This window comes from Microtus pennsylvanicus, chromosome 3, assembly GCF_037038515.1.
Source record: "Microtus pennsylvanicus isolate mMicPen1 chromosome 3, mMicPen1.hap1, whole genome shotgun sequence".
Classification (NCBI taxonomy): Eukaryota; Metazoa; Chordata; class Mammalia; order Rodentia; family Cricetidae; genus Microtus; species Microtus pennsylvanicus.
Genome location: NC_134581.1, coordinates 65,543,997 through 65,560,255, shown reverse-complemented (window position 1 = coordinate 65,560,255; position 16,259 = coordinate 65,543,997). Strand labels below are relative to the sequence as shown.

General features: G+C 43.7%; 1 protein-coding gene and 1 long non-coding RNA gene across 2 annotated transcripts in view; one reads left to right on the top strand and one right to left on the bottom strand.

Annotated features, from left to right (window-relative positions):
* Positions 1 to 10,289, bottom strand: part of Etfa (electron transfer flavoprotein subunit alpha) — a 60,384-nt gene extending 50,095 nt beyond the window's left edge. The window contains exons 1-2 of the mRNA XM_075965841.1: positions 10,131 to 10,289; positions 357 to 503 (exon numbers count right to left, since the gene is read on the bottom strand). Of these exons, the coding sequence (XP_075821956.1) occupies positions 357 to 503; positions 10,131 to 10,169 (186 nt within the window). The 5' untranslated portion in view covers positions 10,170 to 10,289. The remainder of the gene's footprint in view (positions 1 to 356; positions 504 to 10,130) is intronic.
* Positions 10,290 to 12,056: 1,767 nt separating this feature from the next.
* LOC142847044 (uncharacterized) lies at positions 12,057 to 15,858 on the top strand. Its single transcript, XR_012910118.1, has 3 exons — positions 12,057 to 12,140; positions 14,447 to 14,639; positions 15,340 to 15,858. It is a non-coding gene; the product is annotated as an uncharacterized LOC142847044 (long non-coding RNA).
* The last annotated feature ends 401 nt before the right edge of the window (positions 15,859 to 16,259 follow it).

Genomic DNA, 16,259 nt, shown 5'->3' with positions numbered 1-16,259 from the left:
ACCACTTTTGGGAATTAGAAGCAGTTAACAAGTATATTCATCAGTACAAAAGGGATCAGCTATTAACCTCTAAGGGGACTCAGATGCTACCATTCTACTTGGTGCCTGATGGCACAGGATGGTGCCAGCCAGCAGAACTAAATCAAGAGCACTCTACCTCATTTTGAAAGATAAAATGTTTCGTGAGAAAACCTTTTGGTTCTATTTCTACACAAGTAATAGTTGTGAGGTTGACCATTTAATGAGGATTAGAGACCAGCTTGGGCTATGGTCCTCAGCATAATTCTCTGTTGCCATCTTTCACTGTCTCCTGATGGAGATTATATATGCTATGGCTGACCTTAAAAATCTCTCACCTTGTCACATTTGGTTCCAGCTACTAAACAGGACACTTCACCCCCAAGACGTCCAGCTGCAGTGATGGTATTTAGAGTAATGGGTGCTAGAGAATCATTTGCATGCTCAGCTATTACCAAGGTACTCTGAAATCGGAGCAATGAGGCCTAAAAGGAAAGGAGAAAAACATTATTGTAGTCTTTCAAAATAACTGTTATGCAGGTAGGCTTTAAGGAAAATATTTTTTATGCAATGCTCAGTTTTGTAAGCGTATTAATAAAGTACTTCTTCGATGACATAAATTAAACTCTATCTACCTTTACCTAACAAAACCCAAAATGCAAATTTGTTTTTGTGCCAGCTAGTCTTATGTCAACTTGACATACAAACTAGAATTATCTGAAAAGAAGGAACCCTAATTGAGAAAAGTGCCTTGGAAGATCTGGCTGTAAGGCATTTTTTAAAATTAGTTATTGATAGAGGAGGGCCCAGTCCATTGTGAATGGTTCTATTCCTGAGCTGGTGGTCCTGGGTTCTATAAGAAAGCAGGCTGAACAAGCCAGTAAGCAACACCCTACCGTGGCTTCAGCTCATGCCTCTGGGCTCCTGTGCTGTTTGAGTTCCTATCCTCACTTCCTTTGATGATGAGCAGCAAAGCCTCCCTTTCCTCCCTAACTTGCTTTTTGGTCATGGTGTTCCATTGCAGCAAAACAAATTTTAAGATGGTTAGTTTCCTCATTCCTTCCTTTTTTAGTTTTTCAAGACAGAGCTTCTCTGTATAGCCCTGGCCATCCTGGAACTCTCTGTAGACCAGACTGGCCTCGAACTCTGAGATCTGCCTGTCTCTGCCTAAGTGCTGGCTAGGATTATTGGCATGGGCTACTGCCATCTACCTGGCTCAAAATGTAAGTTTCTTAACATTAAAAAAAAAAACTTACATCAAAACAATTTTCCCACTATGTCCAATAAATAACTTCTATAGACCTATATTTAAAGTTCTTAAACACAATATATTACCTGTCAAGCTAGGAATTAGACAAATTCTATCATCAATCATACTCAGTTACATAAAAAAGAACTCCTACTAAGATATTGGGGGGGAACCATTTAATATCAAAGTAACTGAAAATAGAAATCTGTTTTTAAAAAATGACAAAATGGTTGGCGATGGCTTACTGGGTAAAGGCACTTGACTTATGCCCAAGGCCCTGAGTTCTACCCCAAGGACTCACACGGTAGAAGGAGAGCACTGATTCCCACAATGGTCTTATGACCTCCATATGTATACTGTGGCATGTACGTGTATCTCCCACCAAAAGATGCACTTTTAAAAAGTTTTAAAGATGACACTAGCTGCAGTTTTGCTGAGGTTTCAACTGTTTAAATATGCTTTGGAATGAAAAGGGCACCAGTGAGATGAACTCCTATCTAGCCCTATCTAGCACAGACTACCAAACCACCACCAAAACACAGTTCATGGGCATTCTCAAAAACAAGAAGAAAAAAATTAATAAGAATAATTCCTGTGCTTAAAGATTTCATGGGCAATAAGACTTCTTCATGAGTAACAGAGTAAAACAGAGTTTTTCAAATGAAGAGAAGCAAATGCTGAAAGGTGCAGATAGATCATGAAGTCAGTCAAATAGAGAAAGGGAGCAAGTTTAGGAATCAATGTGAAAAGATGAGAAATTGCACCAGAGACAGGAGGAAAGAAGAAAAGACTGGACCTGACCTCATAGGATGGCATAAGAAACTAAGAAAGAAGCACTGGATCAAATGGCACTGTTGCGTGACGTCACTTAACAAAGACATTCAGTGCTCGAACAGGAGTGAAGAGAGCACTGAACAAAGCTAAGGCCAGTGTCGGAGCCCACAGATGTGGATTTGTTCCACCTTGACAAAGGTTAGAGTTCAGGCTTCTTCTTGCTCCTGTAAGGCTAGTCACAGGATGTTTGGCCTGGGTGCAGATACCAACAGGATGTTTTGACCTAGGATGTGGTTACTTGGTGCTTTGGGTATTTGAGAAGGTGACTATTTGTTCCCTATCTCTTGGTAAAGACTTTTGTCTTCCCCTCTTCTTTGCGATGGGATATTTAAGGATCATGAGAGATACACAGGGGTGGATTCCATATTCACTGGATTGCTCTCCCGACTCCATCCTGTGTCTGTCTTTTCTTTTATCTCTGCTTTTTCTGCCTAACATTCCTAAACAACACGCCCATACCCTGGAATGTGCAAACCCTTGGAACCCTTCGAGGCTAGACCCTGTGGCCCCCCCAACACACCTGGGTTTAGAAACTCACAAGGAAGGTATGAATGAAGGGGGGCAGTGATGGTACCCTAAGGCTGCTTACATAACTAATGGTCAGTCTCTGTAGATCTCTGGCCTATTTTGAAGGTTTTAACTATTATAAGCAACATGGAGAAAACAATCCTCCAAATTAAATAACAGCACAACTTCAGCAGACCAGAATGTCTTCTGCTAAAATAATCTTTAGGGCTGGAACCTGAGCAGGCTTTTTTTCACCTGGCTTTCTTGGTCTCCATAAGCCAGATTCAGCCCTACTTTTAACAAGATATGTATCCTTATGCCCCTAAACTATAGCACTTCATCCCCAGCCTTCTCCCAGCCTTCTAAATTCCATCTAACTACAATAAAGCAAACCTGGACAGACATGGGCACATACCACCCACCACTTCCAGAGATCAGAGACCTCTCTAGAGAAAGCCGTTCATTAGTAGAAAACTCTCCAAGGTCACACTACCCCAAGAATTAGGGAAGAAGACATAATGCCAGAGGACACTCAGTGGTACCAGCAGATGGCATTTTTTCCCTTTTTGTCTACTCAAAGGAAAAGGAAGAAAAATGATACCTTGATTTCTTGAAGTTTTGTGTTGTTTTGAGAAAAGATTTCACAATGTTAAGCTGAACTACATTATTGGTCAGAGGCAGCAACATGCAGGGGAGCCCTAACAACCAGTAGGGACGCTGAGATCTGGAAACTAAAGAATGGGGCTGTAGATTTGCCTGTTTAGACTATGCCCTGGTATGCTAGGACTTTCCCGAGTCCCAGGACCTCTTCAGTATGTTACACACTATTCTATAAGGAATCCATGTTTCATTTATTATTTATTTATTTGAGGGTTTCTCTTATGTAGCCCTGGCTACTCACTATGTAGACCAGGCTAGCCTCAAATTCACAAGAGAGCCTCTGTCTCCCAAATGCAGAGATTAAAAGGAGTGTGCCACCACACCCAGTTTCACATGTTTTTTTAAATAGTTTTAAATAATCAAATTAATGTGACAGATATTTTGTTTCTATTTCAGCCTCAGAAACACCATATTAAAAATAAAACAATTAGCATATATGGCATGAACAGGATCAAAACAATGGTGAGGTCATTGACTTAAAACAAACAACAATAAAAAAGAACATTTTATTTTTACATATATTTATTTTATGTATATGAATGTTTTGTTTGCACGTATGTATGTATGGGTACCATCTGAAACCCACAGAACTCAGAGGAATCTATCAGATCCTCTGGAACTGGAGTTATGGACAGCTGTGAGCTGCTACATGGGTGCTTGGAACTCCAATACTCTTAACCACTAAGGCATCTAAGGCATCTCTCCAGTCCAAGTATTTACCTTGTGTGTGCATGCACACACACACATACCACAGTAAGCATATGGAGGTCAGAGTATAACCAAAGGAGGTTAGTTCTCTCTACCATGTGGGTTCCAGGGACCCATCAAAACACAGACTATAAGGCTTGATGGCAAGCACCTGTACCCATTGCGTCATCTCAATGAACTACATTTTTAACCTAAGAAAAATCTTAGCTGGGTGGTACAGCCCTGGAATCTCAGCTCCTAATGAGTCTAAAATAGGAAGATCACAAATTCAAGGCCAGCCTGGGCAACAAAGTGAGAACCTATCTCAAAGTAAAAAGTAGAAAGAGTGTGGGTATAAAGTTCAGTGGTAGAACACTTGCCTAACATCCCCAGCACCACAAATAATAAAATTATAAAAAACCATCATTTTATTATCATGTAATAAACTTAGCAAACTGAGGTTTACTAGGACTGCAATACACTTTCAGACTTTCCCCAAAGGATTTTATGCTCCCCAAATACCCATTCACTCTTCCTCCACTGATCACACTTAATGTGATTAGCAGCACAGATCTCCAGATTTCAACAAACAGACAGGGACTAGGTCTATCTTGCTTTCCACTATGAATTCGGTATCCACTTTTGTGCCTGGCACATAAGTAGCCTTAATGAATGCTGAGAGACTAAAAAGGTTTCCCAAAGTATCTGAAACCTGAAAAGCAACAATTCCTGGATCACCTGTGAGTTAATCACTATTAGTTACTATTCTCACTGCTGCAACTTGGTAATAAGCAACTTAACGAAAGAAGGATTTGCTCTGGCTCTGGCTTAAGACAGAGCTCATCCGGGCAGGGGAATATGGCAGAATTCACAGCAGTGGAGCATGCTGCTGGGATTTCTTGCTGGAAGAGCACAGAGAAATGGATGCTGGTGCTCAAGTGGCTTTCTCCCGTTTCCGTTTATTCTACTTAGAACCTCAGCCCATAGGATGCTGCCACCACTTTCAGGGTTATCTCCCTCCTCAGTTAAACAGTTCTGTGAACACATTCACAGACAAACCCAAAGACGTGCCTTGTTAATGCACCACGTGGTTTTTTGTTTTGTTTTAGAAGGGTCTCACTATGTAGCTCCAACGGCCTGGAATTCAATATGTAGAGAAGGTTGACCTCCACCTCATGAGATCTGTGTTTCTGCTTCCTGAGAGTTGGGATTAAAGATTTATGTTACTACACTGGGCTCCCTAATCCAATTAAACTGACAATCCAACTGGTCACCACAAGCATCAAAACACATGTAAGGATACCTAGGCAATACATAACTTGCTAAGTTATTAACATAGATGACCCGCCATTTTTTCTTTTGCCTGTGATGGGTCTTTTAACAAGCAACATACTTCTTGAGTGTATGGTTTAAAGAGGTCATCACCTTCCCTATAAACTTTAAAAACATCCACAGATACTCCTATTATCATGCTTCTATTTTTCCTCACTCAGAGAGAGCTGTCTTTCATCTCTACCACAGCACTGAAGCCCGTCTCTTCAGTCACGAACACTTGATTAGTTAGTCCAGTGAACACATTTCGGTACTTCTTTTATTCCAACTTAGCACTACTAACCCTGCTTTTGTTCTTCAGTTTCTTAGCGTTCTTGTTGCTGCAACTGGATGATCTAGACAAACTAACGGATGCTAAATTACAAACTTTACTACCCCAACAAAACTACTCATATCCTAAAGTAGTAAGAGCTCTGTTAACCTATTTCTCCCCTAACCACCTTTAAAAAAGCTAATGGATGAGAACATAGGGGACAGACATGGAGGGGTTAGACTTCGTTCTGATTTTGTTTCTTAACTAAAAAACAAGAAAACAGCAGAAATGAGCTATAAAATCTTGCTAAATACTATTTAATGGGATTAAATAATATAATTAAAGTCTCCTATTCCCATTTTAACATACATTTTGTCATAATAAAATGCATATTACATTTCTGTACTTAAACTTCTTTAACCTCTCTAGTAATAAAACACAGCAGCTTTTAACCATGACTAGAAATGTATGACATTGATTATAATATTAAAAACAGTCAATTTACTTCACTTTAAAAACAGACAAGACTCTTAGTAGACACATTGGCAGGCAGCAGTTTTAATGAAATCACTTTATGTAATAAATTTTGTTTCAGAATCACACAAAAATTGGCTCTCTTCTTTCAAACGAAATTTAAATTTGCATGTGAAACACAGAGTTCAGTATCATTCATCAATGCTGGACAGTGGGCTTGAAAAATGTCCTGTCCTTAATAGTTCACAGCTTCTCAAGCTTCTCCTTCCTGTCTGCTAATGAATTGAATATAGGAACAAGAACACGTAAATGACATCAAAATGTTGCTTCACTTACTACATAAAATTTTTTTTTGGATCTTACTAATCAGCAAAAATTTTAAAAACAAATTAATAAAATAAACTGAAAGAGACTACTGAAAAGGGGGAGCATTATTAGGGTCAGGTAAAAACCTGGCATAGGGAATTTCCCAGGAATCTACAAAGATGACCCCAGCTAAGCATGGATTATGTAGCCTGACCTGGCCATCTCCTGTCACCAGGAAAGACTTCAAGTGGAGGGAGTGGGGAACCAACCCAGCCACATAACCTTTGACCCACAGTCTGTCCTGCTCCGGTACATGGGATGTACTGGAGTAAAGGTGGCCTAGAGATTGACAGAGTGGCCAACAAATGACTGGACGAGCTTAAAATTCATGACAGGAGAGTAAGTCCCACCCCTAGTACTGCCTGGAGCACCAGGACCCACAGGCTGAGTGACCCAGAGACCTAGGATAGAACCAAACACGACTTGAGGGGGAAATGTCAATGTGATGATGCCTAATGATATTCTGCTATACTCATAGATTGGTGCCTAGCCCTATTGTCATCCAGCAACTGATGGAAACAGATGCAGAGACCCACAGCCAAACATTAAGCAGAGCTCAGGGAATCCTGCAGAAGAGGGGGAGGAAGGATTGTAGGAGCCAGAGGGATCAAGGAGACCACAAGAAAACCCACAGAATCAACTAATCTGGGCTCACAGAGACTAAACCGACTACCAGGGAGCCTGCATGGGACTGACCCAGGCACTCTGCATATATGATACAGCTGTGTAGCTTGGTCCTCTTGTGGGATTCCTAACAGTGTGGACAGGGGCTGTCTCTGACTCTTACTAACTTTTGAGACCCTACTTCTCATACTGGGTCAACTTGCTCAGCCTTAATATAAGAGGAGGTGCTAAGTCTTAATGCAATTTGATATGCTATGCTTTATTGATATCCATGGGATACTTGCCCTTCCTGAACAGAAATGGAGGGATGGATTGGGGTGGGGGTGGGGACAGAGGGGGGTAATGGGGAGGTACTGGAAGAAGAGAGAGGGAAAACTGGCTAGGCTGTATAATAAGTAATAATAATAATATTAATAATTCATACTATAATTCAGCAAGAACACCAACTAATTGCAAATCCTTAACTATTTTCCTATATGTGCTCTCTATCTCGGTCACTTGGTACAAAATTACTTTCACTAATGGGTGCTATAACATAGTGACTAGAACACCAATCAGCACAGATTACCATGAGTTTCAGGCCAGTCTAGTCTAGACAAGATCTTCCCTTAAAAAGACAAAATAAACAAAAACACCTTTGTTAACAGATGACTGAGGATTTCCTCCAGAAGGACATTGCTTAGTGACAAAAATCAGCCAAAATTAAAGTGGCTTTGATAGTACATGTCATTAGTAAAAACATGTTTTTGGTTTGTTTTTTTTTTCAAATAAATCATAGTTAGCTATAGAACTTTTGTTCTTGTTTGCTTTTTAAATTTAAGAGCAGGAGTTGGAGAATGTTTAGTGGTTAAGGTACTTGCCCAGCAGTATGAGGAACAGAGTCTGAATACCGAAATCTCATGTTAAAAAGGGGGAGGCAGATATATTGGTTGCCTGTAATCTCAGACATCAGGGCAACCTTGATAGCTAGTCTACTCAACTCCTGCAAAGATTTGAGATAAACCATTCTGGTTTTATGGTATCATAAATTTATATAAACAGTAACCAGATTAAATTGGTTCCTACTTTATAAATATTGGAGGAACCTGAACATCAAAATAAGGGTGATAAGAATGATAGCCTATTAAATAAGGGTCCCTGGGTCTATATAGGCAAGAGGGGAAGGTTCTTCCTTAGCATAGAATGCTAAGTAATAAACAAAGGAATCATAGATTAGAAAAATCACCATTTTGTATCACAGCATTATTTCTCAATTAAAAATCAAGTGCTAAAATTAGTAGGTGAAAGTGGGAGAAAGAGGAGTTCCACGCAGTTTCACTTTATCTTTGTAATTAGTTAAGAATTACACAGAGGACTACCTGCCATTGGAAAAACCTGGCAAACTACACATAACCTAAGTTAAGATCTTCACTAATGGGACAAGCTAGTGTTGTATGCCTCCTAGTACAATGAACTATTGAGAGCGTAAATCACATCTGACAACCCTGCCAAGAAGACAGGACCTGAATGCAGTCACGAGGGAAATGTCAGACAGCTAAACTGGGTAAGAGTCTGCAAACAGGAGGCCTGTGCTCTATACACATGTCAGTGGCATAAAAGCCAAACTTAGAAGCTTTTCTAACAAAGACTAAACCAGCATGAAAACCAGGCTCTGGATACCTTAGGTGTCCTTTAAAGGACAGGACAGCTGGCAACATGTGACTGTCTGGTAACAAAGTGGTAAAGGGCATGATTTTGCCAGCTATATTCTCCTTAGCAAAGAGAACCTCCTTAGGGATTTCTTTTATTTGCCTGGTTTTGTTGTACTATGAATCTAACAGAAGGCATGGGGGTCTACTCAGAGCGAATCCCTTAGCCTTATCCTTGTAAAACACCTAGGGAACCATTTAGAATTAAAGGGTAAAACAATGTGTATGTACAGTGAGAGAAAAACCAAACTTGTCAACTGTTAAGAGCTGTTGAAATTCAAGGAAGTTCTGGGAATTTTTTTAAAAACTATTTTGGTAACTTTTTTGTAAACTTGAAATTATTTTAAAATTTAAAGATGTGTGTGTGTGTGTGTGTGTGTGTGTGTGTGTGTGTGTGTGTTGTGGATCCATTTTAGTGTGATCCCACCATTTGTTTTGGGGCTTGCAATTCAAACCTTAAAAATATCCTTAGTGACCTCGTAGACACTTTGACTTCTAATTTTAAAAATAGGCCAAGGTCACAATTCTTGGTCAAGCACAACGAAGGTTTGGCAATGCTGTCTATGTACGAATACTGGCTATGTGAATTTCTTTTCCCCACCAGCACTACAAACTTACCAAATCCTAACCTCTCTTTACCACAATTATACTCCCAAGAAGTCCACAAGTTGTGTTCCTGAGAGAAAAAAAAATCCCAGTGGCGACTGGGGGAAAAGGCACTAAGATTAAACAAATAAATCAACGGCTAGAAAAGTTGCAAGGCGTCTGGATAACTTCTCGCACAAGGCGGACGATCTTGTTTCTCTAACAACCTAAACTGTAAACTGGGCGACCTACAGGCTCCCTAAGTTACAGACTTAGACCTGGTCAGCCTCCACCGGCTGTTCCCTCACAGCACTCAGCCAAACAATGGTTTTTCTCGGTAAGCCCTCGGAAAACAGACAAATGGTAAACTTTATCACCACGGGGAACAAACATCGAGAACTTCCCACTACCCAGGGCTCCCTGGCTCCCGAGCCATCAGTCTGCAGCTTCTCCAGACTGACTCCCAGGCTGGGCCCCCATCCGAGTAGCCGAGCAGGAGTGGGCGTCCGCGCCGCCCCTCCCCCGTGTCGTGGCAGTGGGCATTCGGGGCAGCCTCCGGGAGCCCGGGTTTTAAACTCTTCCCCGAGAGGCTCCGCGGCGGCATCTGACACCCTGGGGCCGCAAAGGAGCCAGCAGCCCCAAAGTGCCCCGCAGGAGCCAGGGTCGTGGGAACCCCGGCTGGGGGGAGGGCGACCCGGAGAGGTCAAGGGCGGCGGCTGCAGAACTTTGACCTGGGTCTCCGACACCTCCCGGCCTGTCTGCAGGACTGGTGGGAGCCCGTGACCTCCGCCTGACAGGGTCAGCAGGCTGCGGCTCGGGGGTCACCTGCTCGGCCCTTCCTGCCGGGACTCACCGCCCGCCGGAGCTGCCCAGGCGCCGCCGCTCGGAACATGGTCTCAGTTCTAGTCAGTCCAGCTGTACCCTCGGCCTCAGACCCGGACCGCGCGGGAGCCGCCGCCGCCGCCGGTGACGCGAACGCTCGCGAGACGCGAGAACGAGAGCGGTCGGCCCAGGCCAGGAATGCGGGCGCGCGCGTCCCACAGGCTCATTGGGCGGTCACGCAGCCAATGAGGAAAGCGGAAAGTTAGAGGCGGGACTTAGGAGTAGGGCAAAGGTAAGGGTGTGGAGGGACGCGCTGGCAGCGTCTGGTCTCGGACTGTCGCAGACCTGCAGTGGTGACATTGTCTGGACTAACTGGTCAGCTGACCGCAGCTTTCCAGCCGTGCAGAAGACCCCTCGCTCCATTCATTCTTTTCCTCTCTCATTTATTCACGGTATCAGCTCTGCACCTGTAATGTGCCAGAGTGAGGAGAATTTAAACGTGCATTAGGTGTCCTGCCCTGGAGACCTCCGGGAAAATATGCAAAAAAGCCTATTATAAATGATATAAATAAATTAATCGTCTCTACTAGCAGGGAAGGGTCTGTTGAGTTGACGATATTTGAGCTGGACTGAAGATCCCTGTCAGGCTTGTGGAGCTGCAGGGAGAAGGAGGAAGAATGGCTGGAGGTCTCACCAGCAAGCTGGGGTCTGATTCGAGTGAGGGTGGTAAAACATGAGGTCCACCCTGATCTTCTCCCCACTTTCTCCTGTCCTTGGGCAGCCTCACTTCCACCCCCTGGCATCAATGCCCGGGGCTGTTAAAATCTCTCTTGCTCTTTGGATCTACCAATCTATCTGCCTTCTGGACTTCTCAAGATGTCCCCCAAAACTCAAGCCCTATCTCACAGGGTGTATTTCACCCTTAAGAGCTGGTTTCTTCACTAAGATCCTCCCCACTCCCCTGCAAGGAGTCTTTATCTTCTTCACTTCCCTTGTTTTTTTGTGAACCAGGTGAGAACCCGTCTTATACAAGACCACCCTTGCGGAGGACTGGGACTGTGCCCACCCTGTGAAGCTGGCCTCTTAAGGAACTGTGATCAGTTTCTCCTTGCAACACAACTCCCAACTGGGCTCAAATCTAAGTACAATTGAAAGAAGAAGAAAAAAAAGCATATTTAAATTTTTTTAAAAGATATTTTTATTGAAAAAGAAGATTTTAATTGAGACATGAGCTACCTCTTTCCTGCCTTCATGACAAGGCAAAACACTAAAGAGGAGAGAATCTCCCCCCCCCCCCCCCCCCCGTTTGAGATGGCTCTGGCACACCCCAGGCTCCAGTGAATCAGCAGTAGCTGTGCCCAGCAGAGGCACAATGCCCATGGGACATGATAGTTCCGGGCAGAGCAGCGGCAGTGCAAAGGAAGACAGAGAAAATGGCCCTCCTCTGTAACAAATAACCAGACTCACTCTGAAGACAGAAGAATGTCCTTGAAGAACTTCAGGAGGGAGGGCACAGATAGATATGTTTCTACATTTACATGGATGTCAAGTACCAGAGACATGTGTATGTGAAGACTGATGTTAGGACCTTGCTCCCTATCGGTGCTGGGAAACTTGTCTTTCCCTCTCTGTTATGAGATGTTTTGGAGGCAGGAGGCATAGTTCCCGTTAGCTGGTTTGTATGTGGTTGCTATTTATAGCAATAACTATACAAAGAACAAAGGAAGAGAGTGAAAGGAGGGAGGAGAGAAAAGTTACTTTGAAGACTTGACTACTCGTTTAGGCACGGCCCCTCCAGGATTCCTGGTGGAAAACAGATTCGTGGGACACTCTGGCTGGGAACCACCCTTGACGCTCATTGTCTCCTCACTCTGCAGCACCTCCACTGAGCCTGCGCTAACTGGGTGCCTCATAGGCTGACGACCAAAGTCCATGACCACCAGGCCTTTCTCAAGCCCGGGTTACTGTAGTGTATGCAATGCCTCTTAGATCGCTATTGATCAAGATGGCGGCCTTCCTTCCTGACTTCTGGGTCCTGCACGTAAGTCCCCAGAGTTCCCAGATGACAGCTGTAGCTCAGTAGAACTTGTCAGGTCCAAAGGAAAGGGAGGACAAGTGGCTAACTGTGGTGCCTGTTAGCACACCAGAGTGTCTGCTGGCCTCCAGGCTCACTCAGCACCTGTGGCTCCCCTCAGCTCTTCCCCCTCTTCCCCTTCCCCCACTGAACTGCTCCAGCTCCTGGGCTTCCTTCCCCCATTGTCTCATTCTGCCCTGCCATTTTGGCCATGAGCCCTCTTGATACTCTTCTTGATTCTGTGTCCCTCCTCTTCTCTGTCTCTCTCTCTCTCCCTCTCCCCCCCCCTTCTGTCTCTCTATCTCTCTCTGTGTGTCTCTCTTCGTCTCTCCATTGCCCCTGCCCCATGGCACAGTTTGGTCTCCTGGCCATGTTTACTCTCTTACTTTCTCTCCCTGCTCTAGACTCTTCCAGATGCCTCAGGCTGTGCTCTCATATCTACAAATAAGAACCTTCCTCTCAGCCATGCCTCAGAGCAGCCATGTCCTCGCTTTCTACATCTGGTGCCAAAATGGCAGGGTTTTACTGAAATGACGAAATGACATGCTGGGGGAAGGGAAGCCCAGGAGCTGGAGCAGTTTAGTGGGGGAAGGGGAAGAGGGAGAAGAACTGAGGGGAGCCACAGGTGCTGAGTGAGCCTGGAGGCCATCAGACACTCTGGTGTGCTAACAGGCACCACAGTTAGTTACTTGTCCTCCCTTTCCTTTGGACCTGACAGGATTTTTGTTGTTGTTGTTTATTTGTTTTCATTTGTTTGTTTTTAGAGACAGGGTTTCTCTGTGTATCCCTGGCTGGTGTGGGACAATGGTCTCTATTCTGTCAATTGTATTTTAAATAAACGCTGATTGGCCAGTAGCCAGGCAGGAAATAGAGTTGGGACAATCAGACAGGAAGCAGAGGCGGGTCAATGAGAACAGGTAATTCTGGGAAGAAGGAAGTCCTAGTCTGCAGTCCTGATCCAGCCACAGAAGAAGCAAGATGTGACTGCCTCAACGAGAAAGGTACCAAGCCACGTGGCTAACATAGACAAGAGTAATGGGCTATTATGAGTTATAAAAGTTAATAAGCCTGAGCCAATGGGCCAATCAGTTTATAACTAATGTAGACCTCTGTGTGATTTCTTTGGGACTTAACGATTGTGGGAACTGGACAAGACAGAAAACCCCAGTCAACACCTGGCCATCCTGGAATTCCCTCTGTAGACCAGGCTGACATAGAACTCAGAAATTTGCCTGCCTCTGCCCCCTGATTCAAGAGATACTTGACACTCTGAAAGATGTACCCCAATCCTTGTAAGGTCCTGCCTACAGGCTCTGCTTTAAGTGAGCCCTCAGCATGTCGGTCTGATTATCTATCAAAATAGTAGCATCTGGATTACAGAATGTGTTTGGGATACAGTGATCCTTGATTCGTTTCTGCGGGACCCTGCAGAAAATTACAAGCTCAGCTTGCCCCACTTTTCACTCTCATTCCGTTCGGGCCACCAGCCCATGGGATAGTGCTGCCTCATTCAGGGTGGGTCTTCACCCTTTAGTTAAACCTCTCTGGAAGCTCCCTCACAGAATTTCTCTGGGGTTCAGCTCCTAAGTGATTCTGAATCCATGTGTCGTTAGTGCCAGCACAGGCTGGGTAATGACAAAGGCTGGCTGAGTGAGCTAGTCTAGGCATTATTGTCTTGACGACTTGGTTCTTCTACCAAGATGGATTCTTCCATATGCTCGTCTTCATGTCTCTGTCCCAAACCTTCTTGTCCCTGGCCTTCCAGTCATCTAGCCTCTGCCCCTCCAGGATGCTCAAGCATACCTTTCTGAAGTTCTAGCTCTTAAAGCATCTCCCTTCATGACTGTCTTTCAAAACTGTGCCCTAGTACGGCTGTGGCGCACCTGCTATGTTCAGTTCGCATTCACATACTGAAAGACTCCCCCTAACCACATAAGGGATTTCTCCTCTTGCTAGGAGGTTTTAAAGGGCTCCTCTTAAAGCTATAGTGTTTCCTGGGACTGGTATAGCAGTGCTCATGGGGACTAGGCCAACAGCCTTGCACATTGCTGTGCCTTCTGCTTCTACTTGTACTCATTTCTAAATATACCAGTTCCTCCCTAGAATGGGTTGCTTCAACCTACCTGATACTATGATTTACTGGCCTTATGGATCCCACCTCATGATAGTGAATGCCCGACATTTGGTCACTTGATGCCCTATAATTAAGCCTAGTATTATACCAGAAGATTGTTTGTTGTTATTTAATGATGTTTTTGTTTTATGTTTTGAAGGTCTATAAATCTCTACTTCAGATGTCGTGATTTGGCACATACCACAGGGGGTTGGGTGATGATACTCCAGAGAGTTTGCCATAAAATCTTGATGGAAACATGAACGGCCAAGTAGCAGGACTGTCTGTACTGCAACCTAGATCCCCTGCGCTGAGCTCATGCACATCTGTCAGCCTTCTGTGTCACCTCGTATGTGAGTTGGAACAGTATTTTCAGATGTAGAACACACTGCATTTAGAGCCCAGAGAGGGTTATCAGGCATAGGGTTCCTTCTTCATCTTGGGAAGTACAAGGTGTAATATTTGTCTTTTCATTTGGATGGGATAGCCTAGCATGCCCCTGTCTTTGGACCCCTAAGTATCTTATGGTGCAGCGAGTCCCTGAATCTTTAGAGCAGAGGTTCACAATCTTTGGGTCACAATCATTTCATAGGGTCTCATATTAGATATCCTGCATATCAGATATTTACATTATGATCCATAACTAGTAAAATGACAATGATGAAATAGTAATGAAATAATTTTATGGCTAGGGGTCACCCCAACATGAGGAACTATATTAAAGGGTTCTAGCATTAGGAAGGTTGAGAACTGCTGCTTTAGAGGGTTTGCACACACACACACACACACACACACACACACACACACACATATTGAAGGATCTGTGTCAGATGAATGTCTCTAATGTGCTCTCCACTTTTTGCCCATCTGGCTGAATTAGAATGATGTCATGAATGTGGTGGTTCAACGTTCTGCAGTGTGTCCAGATGGTCTAGATCTCTTCAGGCTGTTATGACAGATGCTAAAAGTTAGCATAGCCCTGGGGCAAGACTGTAATATAGTGTTGCTTATTGTACTTGGATGAAAACCGTTTTGAATCTGCTTTTCTCACAGGGCTAGAACGCACTTGCCAAATCAGTGACCACTGAAATGGATTTGCTGCTATGTTCATCTCCTCTGGTAAAGATGCCAGACTAGGTGTGGTGACTGCTGGACAACTAACTACCGCTTGAACGGGTTTGGCTGCTCTGCTATCAGTCATTGTCCTCCAGGTTCAGTTTGGTTTCTTCAGGGACAACACTGCTGATGGAAATGTGAAATGACCCTTAAAGGTTACATTCTGATGTTTGTTTTATGGTGTATTGTCAAGGAGATCTTTTTGTTTTATATGTGGGTCTTGATTGACTATTAACAATCCCTAGTCTCCTGTAACATTTTTATAGAACAGCCTAACTACCCCTCGAGATATTTTATTTGTTGTTACTATTCTCTCCCCCAAATATCTTGAAATGTCTAGCATGTTACATACCAGGAGCACACAACTCCATTCAACACTCGTATAACCTCTAGCAGGTGAAGTACCAACATACGCTTAAGGTATCTGTGTTCCGGTTACCAGATGTGGTGGGATTCTCAGTGCCATTGCACCAAAAAAATATACATCTGAAGCCCCATCTTGTATTGCTTGTTTTTTTCTGACAGTTTTGTACTCTGGTTTTTCTAGAAAGCAGGGTCTGAAAAAAGGCTAAAGTACATATCAAGCTATGCTCTAGGATCCATTTGAGTGTTAGGGATGTAATAGAAGCAGAATTGGGCAGAGGGAGAAGCTGGGATAGTTAGTAAACTGAGCAATAATCCAGAACAACACAAGTCATCCTGTTGTTGAACTAGATAGCAAGACATTGTCTATCCATGCTGAAAGATGTATGTGTACATTACAGACCAAACACTTACTACAATAGTCTTCATAGACCAACCATCAGAAGAACTAGAGAAATGGCCATGGACTGGAGAGATGGCTCAGTGGTTAAGAG